Here is a 12,457-nt window from a genome sequence, read left to right on the forward strand (position 1 = left end):
CTCGAAACATCGGGTGCCCAGAGCCGAGCGCGGTGCCGATCCACTCCACTGCGGAACGGTACCCGACCCAAAGATGTTCTGGATGGGCTGTCCATGAAGAGGCTAGTCTAGTCATCATGACCAGGCCCTGGGAGGTTGTGTGGGGTGCGAAAGCCGGACAACACCCGATTCAAAAATCGGACAGGCCCCGGCAATTCCTGTCGTCATCTTCGCGTTGCGCTTCTCCTCTCATATTCCTGATGTTTCTGCTTGGCTTTCTCCGTGGGCCTCGAAGTTCACGCTCCTCCTTCGCTTGTTCAGCTGCGCGCCATCCGCTTCGACCCTGCACCTTGGAGGCCGAACCCGGAGCTTTGTGAAGAACCCGTCATTCGGCACCGACTCGGCATTCAGCAATGGCCGCCGCTGCCGCCACACCACGCGACCCGGAAAAGGATTCTTTTCCAGCAGACGACGCCCGCAGTCGCGGTGACGACCAGAGTCGGTCGAGCGACAGCGACGATGAGGAAGAAATCACCGAGATTGGTCGGGATGGGGACACGTCCCGTAGACCCGCAGACGCCGACCCGGCCGGCGGAGGCCCATCAGCCGGCGACGCCCCGGCGCGAACGCGGTCCCGTGCCTCCTCCACCCGCTCCCGCGCCCTCTCTGTCGTCGCCAGGTCCAAGAGACGCGGCCTTTTTGCCCAGCTGGCAGCCATCCCGGAAGTGGACAACCCCTATAACTACGCGGATAAGACGAAATGGACAATTACCTTGATCATCGCCCTCGCCGCCGCCGTGTCCCCTATGGGTTCCTCCATCTTTTATCGTAAGCTGTAACGAACGCAACCCCAGCGCCTTTACTCTGTGAAATGCCATTGACAAACGCACAAAAAAGCCGCCCTGCCGGAGATGTCCAAGGAATTCGGCGTATCGCCTACCATCACCAACTTATCCGTGGCGTTTTACATGCTGGCCATGGCCATCTTCCCACTGTGGTGGTCGTCCTTTTCCGAGACCCTGGGCCGCCGGACCATCTACCTGCTGTCGTTCGCCCTTTTCGTAGTCTTCTCCATCCTCAGCGCCGTGAGCGTCAACATCAGCATGCTCATCGTCATGCGCCTCTTCGGCGGCGGAGCAAGCGCCAGTGTCCAGGCGGTCGGGGCCGGTACCATTGCCGATATCTGGGAGCCGCGTGAAAGAGGCCGTGCCATGAGTATCTTCTACCTCGGTCCCCTGACGGGGCCTCTCTTGGCTGTGAGTCTCATGCCCGCATCCTCTTGATGATTCAGATCCTGACCCCAGCTCCCCTCTCGTAGCCCATCATCGGCGGAGCACTATCGCAGCGCTTCGGCTGGCAGTCGACGATGTGGGCGCTGGCCATCTATGGCGGCCTGGTCCTCGTCATGATCCTCTTTTGCCTCCCGGAGACTCTGGCGCGACCCAAGCCCCCGGCCCCGCCCCGTGCCGCGTCCGACGGCGATAAGGTGGCCCTCTCACGGACCAGGACGACCGAGTCGGTCAAGGTGCACTCTAAGAAGGCGGCGGCGCTCCTCAAAAAGTCTTTCGTCGACCCGCTGTCGGTGCTACTCTACCTGCGCTTCCCCCCCGTCGCCATCACCGTCTTCTTTGCCGCCATTACCTTCGGCGCCCTCTTCGTCGTCAACATCTCGGTCCAGGCCACGCTCTCTGAGGCGCCGTATGGCTTCACCGAGCTTATCGTCGGCCTGTTCTACTTCCCCGCGGGGCTGGGCTACTTCCTTGCCTCGCTCCTCGGCGGCCGCTGGCTCGACGTCATCATGGCCCGCGAGGCCCGCAAGGCCGGCCGCTACGACGCCGATGGCAAGCTCGTCATGCTCCCGGAGGACAGGATGCGCGAGAACATTTGGATCGCCGCCACGGTGTACCCCGCCTCCCTGATCTACTACGGCTGGGTGGTGGAGAAGGGCCTCTTCTGGTTCGTGCCGTGCATCGGCCTCTTCACTTTCGGAGCCAGTTCCATGCTCGTCTTGTAAGTCCCCCTTCTTCGCCGCCGTCAGACGGTCTCATGTGCCGCATCTGCTTCTTATCGTCATCGCATCGAGCTACTGGCTAACGTTGCTTCTTCCCACAGCGGCGCCGCCACTACCATGCTGACCGAGTTCATGCCCAAGCGGAGCTCGGGCGGCGTGGCGGTCAACAACTTTGTCAGGAACATCTTCAGTTGCGTAGGCGCGGTCGCCGCGCAGCCCGTCATCAGCGCCATCGGGAACGGCTGGCTATTCACCATATTGGGAATCTTCACGTGGATCTCGGGTTATATTTGCGTCTGGACTCTGAGGAGGAACGCCCCCAGGTGGAGGGAGAGTATGGATAAGGCGATGAATAACTAAGCCAGACGGCGCACTTCCGTATCTAGCGCGCCCGCAAGGCATGGTCACATGATAAGCGTATTATAGCGCGTGCGCGCGAGATCAATTGTGAAATGAGCCGAATACCCTAACTTTTTTCCTTTTGATTTGTACGTTCTGCCTATAGCGTTCTTTCCTATGTGCCACACCCGTCCACGATGACTGTCTACGCCCGCAGCTCCTTTGTTCACGACGACATGGGCGAGTCGACGCCGCGCTCGGCGCAGTACTTGGCCACCTCCTTCCGCAGCGTCTGCTTCTGCCGCGCCACCAAGTCCATGACATCCCGCAGCTCCTCGCCGAGGTCCCAATCCCCCCTGGCACCGCCGCCCACGGCCTCGTACAGGTCCTCCATCTCGACGAGGATGGCCTCGAGCTGGTTCGGCAGCCAGGTGACGATGGGGCTGCCGCCGGTAGCCGTCGGGTGAGATGTGCGCTTGAGGATGTACTCGCGGGCGAAGCACCAGTGGCGCCAGCGGAAGTCGCGGACCTGGTGCAGGATGAGCAGCCAAAGGCGGCGGGACTCGCGGATGGCCTCCCTCTCGTCCTCGGCGAGGCCTTCGGCTGACAGTTTGGCGGCGAGCGCGGCGTCCTTGAGGCCGACCTCGAGGGAGCGGTCCTTGACGTGCAGCAGGAACTGGCGGTGGTTGCTGGGGCGGTACGACCGGAAGTCCTTGAGGATCTCGGTGAGGGGCGTGTCGGGCATGGGCACCTGGAGGAGGTTGTCCATGAGGGGCACGATGGAGTCGTTGGCGCCCGACTCGCCGCGGAAGGACATGGGCTCGTCGTTGTTGACGCCCTCGTAGACGACGCCGTTGGGGAACATGCTCTGGCTGGTGATGCCGAAGATGAAGGTGCGGAAGCTGGTGTAGCTCTGCGGCCGCGACTTGTCCCACATGGTCTCCATCGTGTTGTTGATCGTCCGGAGGGCCGCGAGGACCTCAGAGAGCCCGCGGTTGAGGCCGGCGCGGTCAAAGGGGGAGCCGGGCGAGCCGGACGAGCGGAGCGCGTCCACTGTGCCCTTCACCAGGCCGCCGGTGTGCTTCACCATGGCGATGTGGACGAGCACGAAGCCAGCCTCGGACGAGGTCGGGTCCAAACCCTTCTCAAAGGCGCGGATGAGCCGGACGTTGGAGTACTCCATACCCTTTGACGGGTCTTCGAGACGGTAGTTGTAGAGAGCGTAGGAGCCGGCGTACTCCATCCAGGGCTTGAAGCCGGTGCTTGACGCTGTTAGCGATTGCGGCAAGACAGGCTGTGATGGACGGGGTGAAAAGAGACAAAATTTGAAACGTGCACAGAGAGCAGGGTAATCATGAGAGTCACGTACAGGTCGGCGCAGCGCGCGATAGGCAGCGAGATGCTCCTGGGCAAGCGATCCCTCGCAAGGCCGTATCCCTCGCCCCTAACAAAGCGCTCATGGCAGGGCTCGAGCAGATAGGCGGACGCGAGGAACGAGTAGTCGCGGTACAAGGCGTTCATCAACTGGTTCCACGGTTAGAACCAAGGAAGAGAAGCAATTGGGGACTAGTACATACCGGCAGGTTGTCCTTGTACTTGTCGATGGCGTGGGTGAGGTCGGGGAACTCGGCGTCGACCGTCTCGCCCAGCGTGGACGATGCCAGCAGGCCCGGCGTGCCGTCGAGCTTCTTGACGGGCATGCGGGAAAGTATGTCCTCAAGCGGGGCAAACTCGGAGGGCAGAACGGCAACAGGGTCGGCACGAGGGAGGAAGCCGCGGGTGGTGGAAACCATGAAGGCGGGGAGGGAGTTGTCCTCGGGACGGGGGTCGTCGAGGACGGGGAAAGGGGTGGAGTCGATCGATCCCATTGCGAAGGAAGATTTGGGGGAGATAGCGTGGGGTAGGTGGATGTATGAATGGATATGGGGAAAGGGAGAGAGAAAAGGGAGAGAGAAAAGGGAGAGGGAAAGGGAGAGAGGAAGTGTGTCTGTGTGTGTGTGCGCGTTAGTTGAAGTTGTGGGTTACGGAGTGACGGCGTTGTTGTTTTGTTGTGTTTGCAGGGCTTTCTGTATGCTTGTGATGGATGGCCGGGTTTGGGTTGGTTTGGGGGGCTTGGGAGTAGAGTCGTGTAAGTTGACTTACACGAGTCGAAGAAGTGCGTGTAAGTGATGATATGGGTGTGCGAAATGGCGGGGGAAAATCGCAAAAAATTGCCAAATAAATTGCTGCAAAGCCCAGAGAATGCTTTTTCGGTGCAGGTGCTGGATGGATGCGAGTGCAAGTTCGGATTGTTGACCTCCCGCCACTCGGCGCCGCGTATATACTTCGTGGCCGGAATCGATTCCGGCCTCAAGTGAGGGGGTGTCCTTCTCGCGCCGGCCGCAGAGCATGACACGAAGCCCCCGTCCGCCGTGCCCGTCCCATTTCTGTTTGTCATATCATCCCAATCTCTGGTCACGCGGGCTCCTCCGGATAACCCCCAAGACCAACCAAGGGGTTTGCTCCCCCTTCTTTGCTGGTCGAGCCCTTGCATCCACCGCTCGTCGGCCGCGATAAGCAACATTCCTCTGCATCCCACAGGCTCCCACATCCCAGACACGCCCCATCGCAGACCCCGTTGGGCCGGTTGGCAAACTTTTCCTTCTTGCAGAATGCAGTAAACGTTAATAGAGTGGTTCCCTCTCCGGGTGATGTCGCGCCGTTTTGTTGTTCGAGATGCCGAGTTTTGTGGTTCTGAGAGGCCGGTGCAGGCAACTTGCAGTTGGAGGGTGGTTGAGTAATGGATTCCCCATGTCCCGCTTTTTTGCCGATTAAGGCCGGTGTGGCCGGAACCGTTCCGGCCTCTTGGCACACGGACCCGGACTGGACTGGCTGAGACGCTAACAGGTTTCACACATAAATGAAGCAGCCGACTGTTAAGCTGATAAGAAATAGTGCGGTGTGGTATTAATGAGTGCTCTGTGATAGGCCAGTCTGAGAGCTCATCTGTTGAAGATGCGACACATGACCGGGGAATTCCTCGCCGTCTCGGGTCTTGTTTAGAGAGATAACAGCCCCCCCTAGATACCGAGTCTTCTTCGTTTGCTTCCCTTGTAGAAATGAATGTCGTTAAAAGTCGTAAAAATCATCTCATGAATTCTTTCCATCGTTACATGTCGTTGTCCGTCGTTATCCATTCTTGTTCACTACCAGCCTCCACAATGCTCGATGCCCTGCGAGCCGTGAGCAATAGTGCCTGATGCACGGCAGCCAGGAAGCCCACCTTGGGACAGAAGCCTGCCTTCAAACATCTTCTTCTTCTATTTCACGATCGACGAGGGATTCGGAATCGTTGGGGGGCCCTCCAGGGTCGCGGCGTGTCACGCCCAAGGAAGCCCAGGTGTCGCGCGTGGTGAATCCGACATCTGAACCGTCGTCCTCCACCGTTATTCCATCAAATTCGGTCCAAGGCTCCCAATCGTCATCATGGTCAGAATCCTGTGTCGCATCGGGATCCGAGTCCTCGGTATCATGCTCGTCGACCTCGACCACTGACCGGACGACTCTAGGAACCGCTGATGGACCGTCCTCATACACATACTCCGTGAACGTTTGAGTGACGGTCGTCTTGCATTGCGAAGTAGTCAAAACGGATGTCGCGTATGTCGTAGTAAGAGGCTCACCATTTCCCGGGTCGCTGCTTGTCAGAAAGGAACTGGGGGTGGGGGGACTTACCCCGGGGCTGGCTGGGTCATTTCCAGTGGCAGTCGGCTGTCCGTTCGACAGCGCCGGCGACGAACCGATCGGGCCCGAGCTACTGACCGTGTTGGACGGGGGCGGGACGGTAGTTCCGCTCGCCGTACTGCCTCCAGATGCAATGATGGCCGCAAGCTGCCGCTCGATGGACTGGATGAGCCTCAAAAGGTCCTGAAGGTCTTGTGGTAAGATTTGAATGCTGCCCGCTTGCCTCTTTGCGATATTTGCAATATTAACATTGTCGGGTTTGCGATGGCCACCGCCCCATTTGACTAGGAAACTCTCCAGTTCAACATCGAGGTTCTCGGCAGCTAGACTCAGGGCGTGGATGTCGCTTGCTGGAAGCTGAACTGAGTCAGCACCGCTAGTCCGTCCACGAAGGATTGCACCGATCGCGCCCTGGAAGGCGACGTGTAAGGCGACACAGGCGTAGATAATCTTGGTGATGAAATGCATGTTGGGAATGTTTAGGTGAGTAAGAGATGGTTCACCCATCAGGCGTGGCAGGCTCGAGACTTCTCGAGCTCATAATATAGTTGTGTGGCGTTGGGACAGACAAAACAATAGCAACGCATTCCAGAGACCGTTTGGTCGCCGCTGATGCGGGTGCATTCCTCCTGCGGCGCCATCTCTCGGTCAATGGCGGGTCGTGACTGGGCCGTGATTAAGAGGAGCAACACTTGCGTCGTTCCAAGAATCGATACCCAATACATGCGCAGACGGATCTCTTCCGTGGCCTTTGCGCAAGACACTTTGCATTTTTGTCGTGACTTCAGCGACTGCCGTGATGGAGGGCCGGGATGGCAAAGCATAAAGCGTGACGCGCAAGAGTCATGGTGATGATGCCGTTCACGGAAGGAATTACTGGGTTTGTGGAGCGTTGCAGGGCGTAAGGGTGATTTCGGGGATGCACAACGAAGTTTGGCTTTGGGATGACGACAACACGAGTTCCTGCTGGCACTGGTCGTTGATGGGTGATCGGCCAGGCGATAGCGATTATGACGAAGAGGTAAGAACATCCCTGGGATGTACTGTCGCTTTTGGGTTACGGCTCGTACGGATCGAGCCTCGGTGTTTGACGGTATGCTTCCATGACAAACGTCGACAGTGGTCGCACGGTTGTGTTGAAACAGCCTGCTGTGCGGATAGATGGTCATCGTTGGTCTTCCCCCTCTCTAATGTCGGAGATGACACTTCCTCTCCGATCGGGGTGGACGGGCAGAAGCCGCCCGCTCTCTCCTTCCCCATTGATTGACTGAGATTTAGTAAGAGGGTGGACGCTCTTTGTTCTTTGTTATCTTGGCTTTGTGGAGGCCTAACGACAGATGGATTGGTACGGGATGTTGTCAGAACAACAGCATGCCCATCTTCTTCGTTTGCTCCGTGGGATGCATCAAACTGAAAAGCAAGCCCGGTGGATTGAGCGGCGCTGAGCTCTGGCCTCATCTTCAGTCGGGGTTGCGCCACTTGGCTTCTTGTTTTTTTTTTCTTTTTCTATGTGTCGGGGTTGGCATGTCTGATCCTCAGAAGTACGATTGGCTCTCGTCGAGTGGGATTGGAGTTTGGGCTCAAAGCAATTTTTTGGTTTGTATCCATCTGACCCTGACAGGGAGGTGTGGCCAGTCACCACTGCAGATGCGGGAGGTTTTCGTGTCACCCTTTCCACATCATCTTTATCCGTAGTTAGGGCTTCTAACTCCGAGTAGAGAACGCGTCAGATGCTTCTGCCGCCCCGCGCCGATGATGCAAATGGCCCAGTCTGCCTTTGGTTTTTGGTCATTTGCAGAGCTCGCAAAGGTGCGATAGCAAGTCGAGACTTGTAGATGTAGAGTCCCCCTGAAGTGGATCGTAATCATCTCGAGAAACTGCCCCTTTCGCACAGTGAAATGAGAAAGGTAGATTACGAATGTTCCTCGGTCAACTTAGCGCCCCCATCAGAGCCGACAGAACTCCTCCAGTTCAGCTTGCTGCATATCAGGTTCGGTCGGATACCGCGCCTTGTTCGCGACCTGGTCTGGCCGCCATTCCGCTGGATTCTTGGTCTTGGATGGTATTCTTTCAACGATATTGTTGTTGTCGCATCAGAGTTAATGAGCTGGGGCGATGTACCGGCTTTTATATCTGCATATGATCCTTTGGCTGTAGCGGTCTCAGCATGCCCGTTGCAATTCAGAGTTCTAGGTCGCCTTGAACAAAGTGCCGGAGTGCGCCAGCCAAGCGTGGGCATGAGCTTTCGGGTTTGGAGGTGTTTGTGCGAGCTCGAGACTTATCTGCTGTGCCCTTGATCCTCGTTGATTGTCCGAACCTGTTGGTCCCGCTGAGACTTCCAAGTTCCTGCAAGGCGCATCCGCAGAAACGACCTTGGCAAGAACATGTCGCAGGCGCTTTACACAGAGCTGGGATTTGTGACAATTGGTTCGCGGTTAGCTAGGTAAGCTTGAGCTGTGTGCATCGCTCATAGAATATCCCCGGTGCGGAAGTCAAGGTAAATACTCGTAAACGTTTGTTCTTCTGGTGATCTGAGTCGTGATGGTGCGTGCCCAAGGTAGCATGGTCTTGCTGTGCATAGGCAGCCCTGAGGGAAATAATTCGCAATACCCCATACACAAAGTCTGAAAGGGCCATGGATCATCGTCCGGTGTCCCGAGAGTTGTTGTGGAGAGAGAGCAAAATGTAGCGTGCTATCGCCATTTTTCGAGTCAAGCCATGCTGGAATGGGTAAGTGGCAGCTGGGCCGTGTCGCGAAGAGTCCAAGTGTTTCGCCTTTGCCCTGACAGGTAGACAGGATGATTCAATGAGAGGAGACTACGGATACACAACCAGCGCCCCCTGGTTTGAGGCACGACAACACAAACAAAAGACAAAAGTGAGGCAAAGTATAGACTACCTACCTAGGTAGGGAGAAGGCAGAAAAGGAGGGAGGAGCTTCGGACGAGGAGAAAAAGAAGGCAGGAAAGGGGGGAGCACATAATCAGGTGTGTGGCGGGTGTCATTACTGAGGTTGCTATCCCCAGTTTCTGCTGAGGTCAGAGGCCAGCCAACTTCCAAGATCCCGGATCCAGTGAGATGCATTCAATGGGAGTTGGAGTGATGTGTGAGCCTGAGCCTGAGAAAGCGCGTGAGAGTGTGCGGTCGGCCGGCGGAGTGTGCCGCGGTACGTACCTGTCTCTCTGCTCAAGGTGCAGATAAAATGGGCGGAGGAAGGAAGGAAGGGGACGCCGGATGTACCTTCGTACCTCTCTGGAAAGGGTGAAAATCCACCCGTGCACCCATCCCTTTCCGGCCGCTGCCACGGTGCTCTTAGGCCATTGGTCCAGAGGTCCTTCGCTTACCCACATCTGCCCGCGGCGCTGGCTGCTGCGCGCAGTGTGGGCGTGGCAGGTGCGCGAGAGGAAGCGAAAGCTGGAGGTCAATTCTTGAGCGAGAGCCCAGGACCACGCACCACGCACCCAGCACCGCACCGCACCCAACCCAGCATGAGAACCGTTTATTGTCACGCCGCCTGGTCTGGCGCTCTCTCGAAAATGAGACGCCAAACTTACCAGATGGACTCCCCCATAAAATAAAAATTCTCTCTCTTCTCTCTCCTCCCCATCTCGTCTTTCCATCCACCCTCCCATTCCATCCATCGCCAACCCAAGCCATCATCACCTCGCCGCCGTCGACTGTGCGAGTCGCCGATGCGAAATAATCTGCCGTCGACGAGCTCGAGAGACCAGACCGCACCGCACCACCGCACCGCACACCGAACCCAACCACAACAGCAATAGCAACAGCAACGCACCGCCCAAAAACCTTGCCTAATCCATCACCCCCCGGATCACCACCCGCGGCCCATTGGATGACTGGCTCGACCGCCGCCCCATTCATCGAAGCAGCCATATCTGACAAAGCCAACGCTCCCTCTTGAGCTTTCCGCCGCCTCCCCATCGAACTCCCGCTCTTCACCTTTGATTTCCACGCCCGACCCATATCCACCCTATCCATTATACAGCAGCCAACCCACCGAAATGTCTCCCACTCCATCCGTCAGCCGACGCAAGTCGAACGGAGGCAAGGGCGGCCTCGTCGTCACCCTCGCTGTCAGCGCAGACAGGTTGAAGCAGATCCTCGACCCCAGTCCCGTTGAGGAAGATTCGCCCGTCAAGATGGACATCGAGGAGACAAATGGGACGAAGGAGACGCAAGAGTCTCAGGACTCGCCTGCCACGTCAACGACGTTGCCTGCCCCGGTCGCCACGAACGGCGAAACAGCATCCGACTCGAACCCTGGCACGCCTGCCGGTGATGGCACTCCCGCACCCACGTCAATGGGACCTCCCACGGAGGGAGTCAAGAAGAAGGGCACCAAGCGTAGCGCTGCTGCTGTCAACGGACTTGGTCCCGATGGGCAGCCCAAGATCCGAGGTAAACCAGGACCTAAGAAGAAGGCGAGACTGTACGTTCACCCCTTTGGCGACTTCCGTACGTCAATCCATGCTAACGGTATTCCCACAGTGAGGACGGCACAATCGATCCAAATGCCCGCGCTGGTGCTGCTGGACATAAGCTGGGACCAAAGGCGAACCAAGGTGCCATCAATGCTGGCCTGCGGGCTCTCGACCGGTCTGGCAAGCCTTGCCGCAAGTGGGCGAAGGGCGGTTTTACGCTCAAGAGTTTCACGGGCATCGTCTGGGAGGTACCTCGATGGGTCGCGCCGCCCAAGACTGTGCCCGAGTCCAGCACTGAAGACTCTGCTGCAGCTTCTGTCGACAGCAGTTCCAAGGAGAACAAGGAGAATGACCAGGTCAAGAGCGATGCTAACAGTGCGGCCAACAGCGGCGCCGACGTTGAGATGCGGAGCGCTCCCGGCAGCATTCCAGCGAGCTCGCCCGCGCCGATGGCCATTACCGCCGCGTCATGAGGCGTTCGGGTGCGCGCCATTTTCATTTGTTTTGTGCCATCGCCAGACCCCAAAGATGGTTTGTGCCACACGTGTACACAATAGCTTGGAGTTTGAGGTTTCAGGGAGAAGGTGTCTCGGACAGAAGGCATTTCACAAGGCATAAATCGCCTCTGCAGTCTTTTGGAAGACCTTCTTGCGCGGCATTAGCCCGCCGGCGTTAAGGATACGGGGTATTTGATTCAGCGCGGAAGCCGGCAAGGGGTAGAGGGGCGTTTGCCCGGAACGGAGGCACAGAGTGTATACTACAGAGTCAGCGCAAGCATGTCGAGATTTTCGACTGGCAATACAGTCGATGCCGTTTTCACGTTAACGTTGTGTGTTCCGCCCGAGAGTGTGCGTGATGCAATTGCGAGATAGTTTGACTCGGACGAAGGTGACCGGTTGGGGAGTGCCGAGACCCTTGGACGGAGAAAGTCCCACCCAAATCGGAGATGAACCATGAGATGTTGCGGTGCGTAAACCGAATATTTGGTCGGGAGAGGGGAGAATATCGATGCAGATTGGGCTTGGGGGCTGTCTGCATTGACTGGTGGTGCAACCCAGGTGGCGCCGCACTTTTAGGCCTCGCTGTGTGCCCCTTTGGCTCGAGTGCATCGGGAAACCCGTGATGATTGAGCTCAGGAGCTGGGAGGACCTGTTGGGGTCGCAGGACACGTAGCGCTGCTGATGTGATTGATTAATTGACGGATGGCCCGAGACATGTGGGAACGGCCATTGGTAAAATGCGCAGGGAAGGTGAGAAAAAAAAGCCTTGGTCCCTCCTTTCTCGATTCCCCCCCCCCCCCCCTTCCAACTCGTCGTTTGCTTCCTTGTGATGGAAGAGGCCGGGAAAAGCGACGTTGGTGGTTGGTGTAGACCACGTGACATTACATAAGCCAATTCACCCCAGACTGGCCGGTTAAGGCAAGGTGCTTGGGTCAGGCACGCCGGTTGCTTGTTTCCCGACAGCAGCAGTGAAGTCTGTACAGTGTGAGCATAATACTGCATGACGACAGCGTTTCCAGTTTCTCTCTAGGTTCTTTCAAGGGTCTCGCAGTCAGCGTCTCACTTGGAGCGGACAGCGCTTTGTCCACGAGGGGTACGACTGCCTAGCCCCTAAGATAATGGGTCTTCCACGGGGGAAGCTTATCATTCTCCCATCATTCTAGTGTATGATCTTCTTCCCATGTTTGTGTTTTGACGCCTCGGTCTGCAAGACTATGGATGGGCTTGAGGACAAGGCAGAAGGGGACAGTGAGTGGAGACACCAGTCTCCCGATAGCACCGTGCCGATCCCTGGCGAGCCTTATCTGTCCGCAGTACCTCTCGTTCAGGTAGGTTACAGTTAGGGGAGAGGCGGCTGGTGTGAGGGGCCACGCCGTTTGGCGCCTCAAATAGCCAGTTAGCCTCTAACAATGACCTGCCCTCGTGATTGTTTAGCGGTGTCTGGCAACTGGGACGACGGCGGG

At 57.5% G+C, this 12,457-nt stretch overlaps 6 protein-coding genes across 6 annotated transcripts; 2 read left to right on the forward strand and 4 right to left on the reverse strand.

The window, feature by feature from the left end:
* Positions 1-194: 194 nt before the first annotated feature.
* Positions 195-2,552, forward strand: CDEST_13742 (Putative major facilitator superfamily, MFS transporter superfamily). The gene is made up of 4 exons (XM_062929898.1): positions 195-807; positions 877-1,235; positions 1,298-1,989; positions 2,092-2,552. The coding sequence occupies exons 1-4, from the start codon at positions 393-395 to the stop codon at positions 2,348-2,350; spliced, it is 1,725 nt and encodes a 574-aa protein (XP_062785949.1). The 5' UTR covers positions 195-392; the 3' UTR covers positions 2,351-2,552.
* Position 2,553: 1 nt separating this feature from the next.
* CDEST_13743 (Putative indoleamine 2,3-dioxygenase) lies at positions 2,554-4,317 on the reverse strand. The gene is made up of 3 exons (XM_062929899.1): positions 3,907-4,317; positions 3,699-3,853; positions 2,554-3,591 (listed from the first exon to the last, which is right to left on the reverse strand). Exons 1-3 carry the CDS (start codon positions 4,195-4,197, stop codon positions 2,556-2,558), a joined length of 1,482 nt encoding a protein of 493 aa, XP_062785950.1. The 5' UTR covers positions 4,198-4,317; the 3' UTR covers positions 2,554-2,555.
* Positions 4,318-4,691: 374 nt separating this feature from the next.
* Positions 4,692-5,505, reverse strand: CDEST_13744 (uncharacterized protein; the record flags this gene model as incomplete). Its single annotated transcript, XM_062929900.1, is given in 3 exon segments — positions 4,692-5,200; positions 5,214-5,362; positions 5,397-5,505. 3 exon segments carry the CDS (start codon positions 5,503-5,505, stop codon positions 4,784-4,786), a joined length of 675 nt encoding a protein of 224 aa, XP_062785951.1. The 3' UTR covers positions 4,692-4,783.
* Positions 5,506-5,611: 106 nt separating this feature from the next.
* Positions 5,612-6,520, reverse strand: CDEST_13745 (uncharacterized protein; the record flags this gene model as incomplete). The annotated part of the gene is made up of 1 exon (XM_062929901.1): positions 5,612-6,520. The coding sequence occupies one exon, from the start codon at positions 6,518-6,520 to the stop codon at positions 5,612-5,614; it is 909 nt and encodes a 302-aa protein (XP_062785952.1).
* A 2,978-nt stretch (positions 6,521-9,498) lies between these two features.
* Positions 9,499-11,017, forward strand: CDEST_13746 (Putative INO80 complex, subunit Ies4 protein). Its single transcript, XM_062929902.1, has 2 exons — positions 9,499-10,502; positions 10,562-11,017. The coding sequence occupies exons 1-2, from the start codon at positions 10,075-10,077 to the stop codon at positions 10,965-10,967; spliced, it is 834 nt and encodes a 277-aa protein (XP_062785953.1). The 5' UTR covers positions 9,499-10,074; the 3' UTR covers positions 10,968-11,017.
* A 1-nt stretch (position 11,018) lies between these two features.
* CDEST_13747 (uncharacterized protein) lies at positions 11,019-11,996 on the reverse strand (the record flags this gene model as incomplete). Its single annotated transcript, XM_062929903.1, has 1 exon — positions 11,019-11,996. One exon carries the CDS (start codon positions 11,994-11,996, stop codon positions 11,316-11,318), a length of 681 nt encoding a protein of 226 aa, XP_062785954.1. The 3' UTR covers positions 11,019-11,315.
* Between the last annotated feature and the right edge of the window lie 461 nt (positions 11,997-12,457).

Source organism: Colletotrichum destructivum, chromosome 9 (assembly GCF_034447905.1).
Source record: "Colletotrichum destructivum chromosome 9, complete sequence".
Classification (NCBI taxonomy): Eukaryota; Fungi; Ascomycota; class Sordariomycetes; order Glomerellales; family Glomerellaceae; genus Colletotrichum; species Colletotrichum destructivum.

What these genes read in the sequence shown, in the direction of transcription:
- CDEST_13746 (XM_062929902.1), top strand. Translation starts at nt 10,075, where the DNA reads ATGTCTCCCACTCCATCCGTCAGCCGACGCAAGTCGAACGGAGGCAAG. An exon ending in CCTAAGAAGAAGGCGAGACT is followed by an intron (nt 10,503 to 10,561) that starts GTACGTTCACCC and finishes GTATTCCCACAG; the next exon opens with TGAGGACGGCACAATCGATC.
- CDEST_13743 (XM_062929899.1), bottom strand. Translation starts at nt 4,197, where the DNA reads ATGGGATCGATCGACTCCACCCCTTTCCCCGTCCTCGACGACCCCCGT. An exon ending in AGTACAAGGACAACCTGCCG is followed by an intron (nt 3,854 to 3,906) that starts GTATGTACTAGT and finishes CCGTGGAACCAG; the next exon opens with TTGATGAACGCCTTGTACCG. An exon ending in ATCGCGCGCTGCGCCGACCT is followed by an intron (nt 3,592 to 3,698) that starts GTACGTGACTCT and finishes AACAGCGTCAAG; the next exon opens with CACCGGCTTCAAGCCCTGGA.
- CDEST_13742 (XM_062929898.1), top strand. Translation starts at nt 393, where the DNA reads ATGGCCGCCGCTGCCGCCACACCACGCGACCCGGAAAAGGATTCTTTT. An exon ending in GGGTTCCTCCATCTTTTATC is followed by an intron (nt 808 to 876) that starts GTAAGCTGTAAC and finishes CGCACAAAAAAG; the next exon opens with CCGCCCTGCCGGAGATGTCC. An exon ending in GCCAGTTCCATGCTCGTCTT is followed by an intron (nt 1,990 to 2,091) that starts GTAAGTCCCCCT and finishes TTCTTCCCACAG; the next exon opens with CGGCGCCGCCACTACCATGC.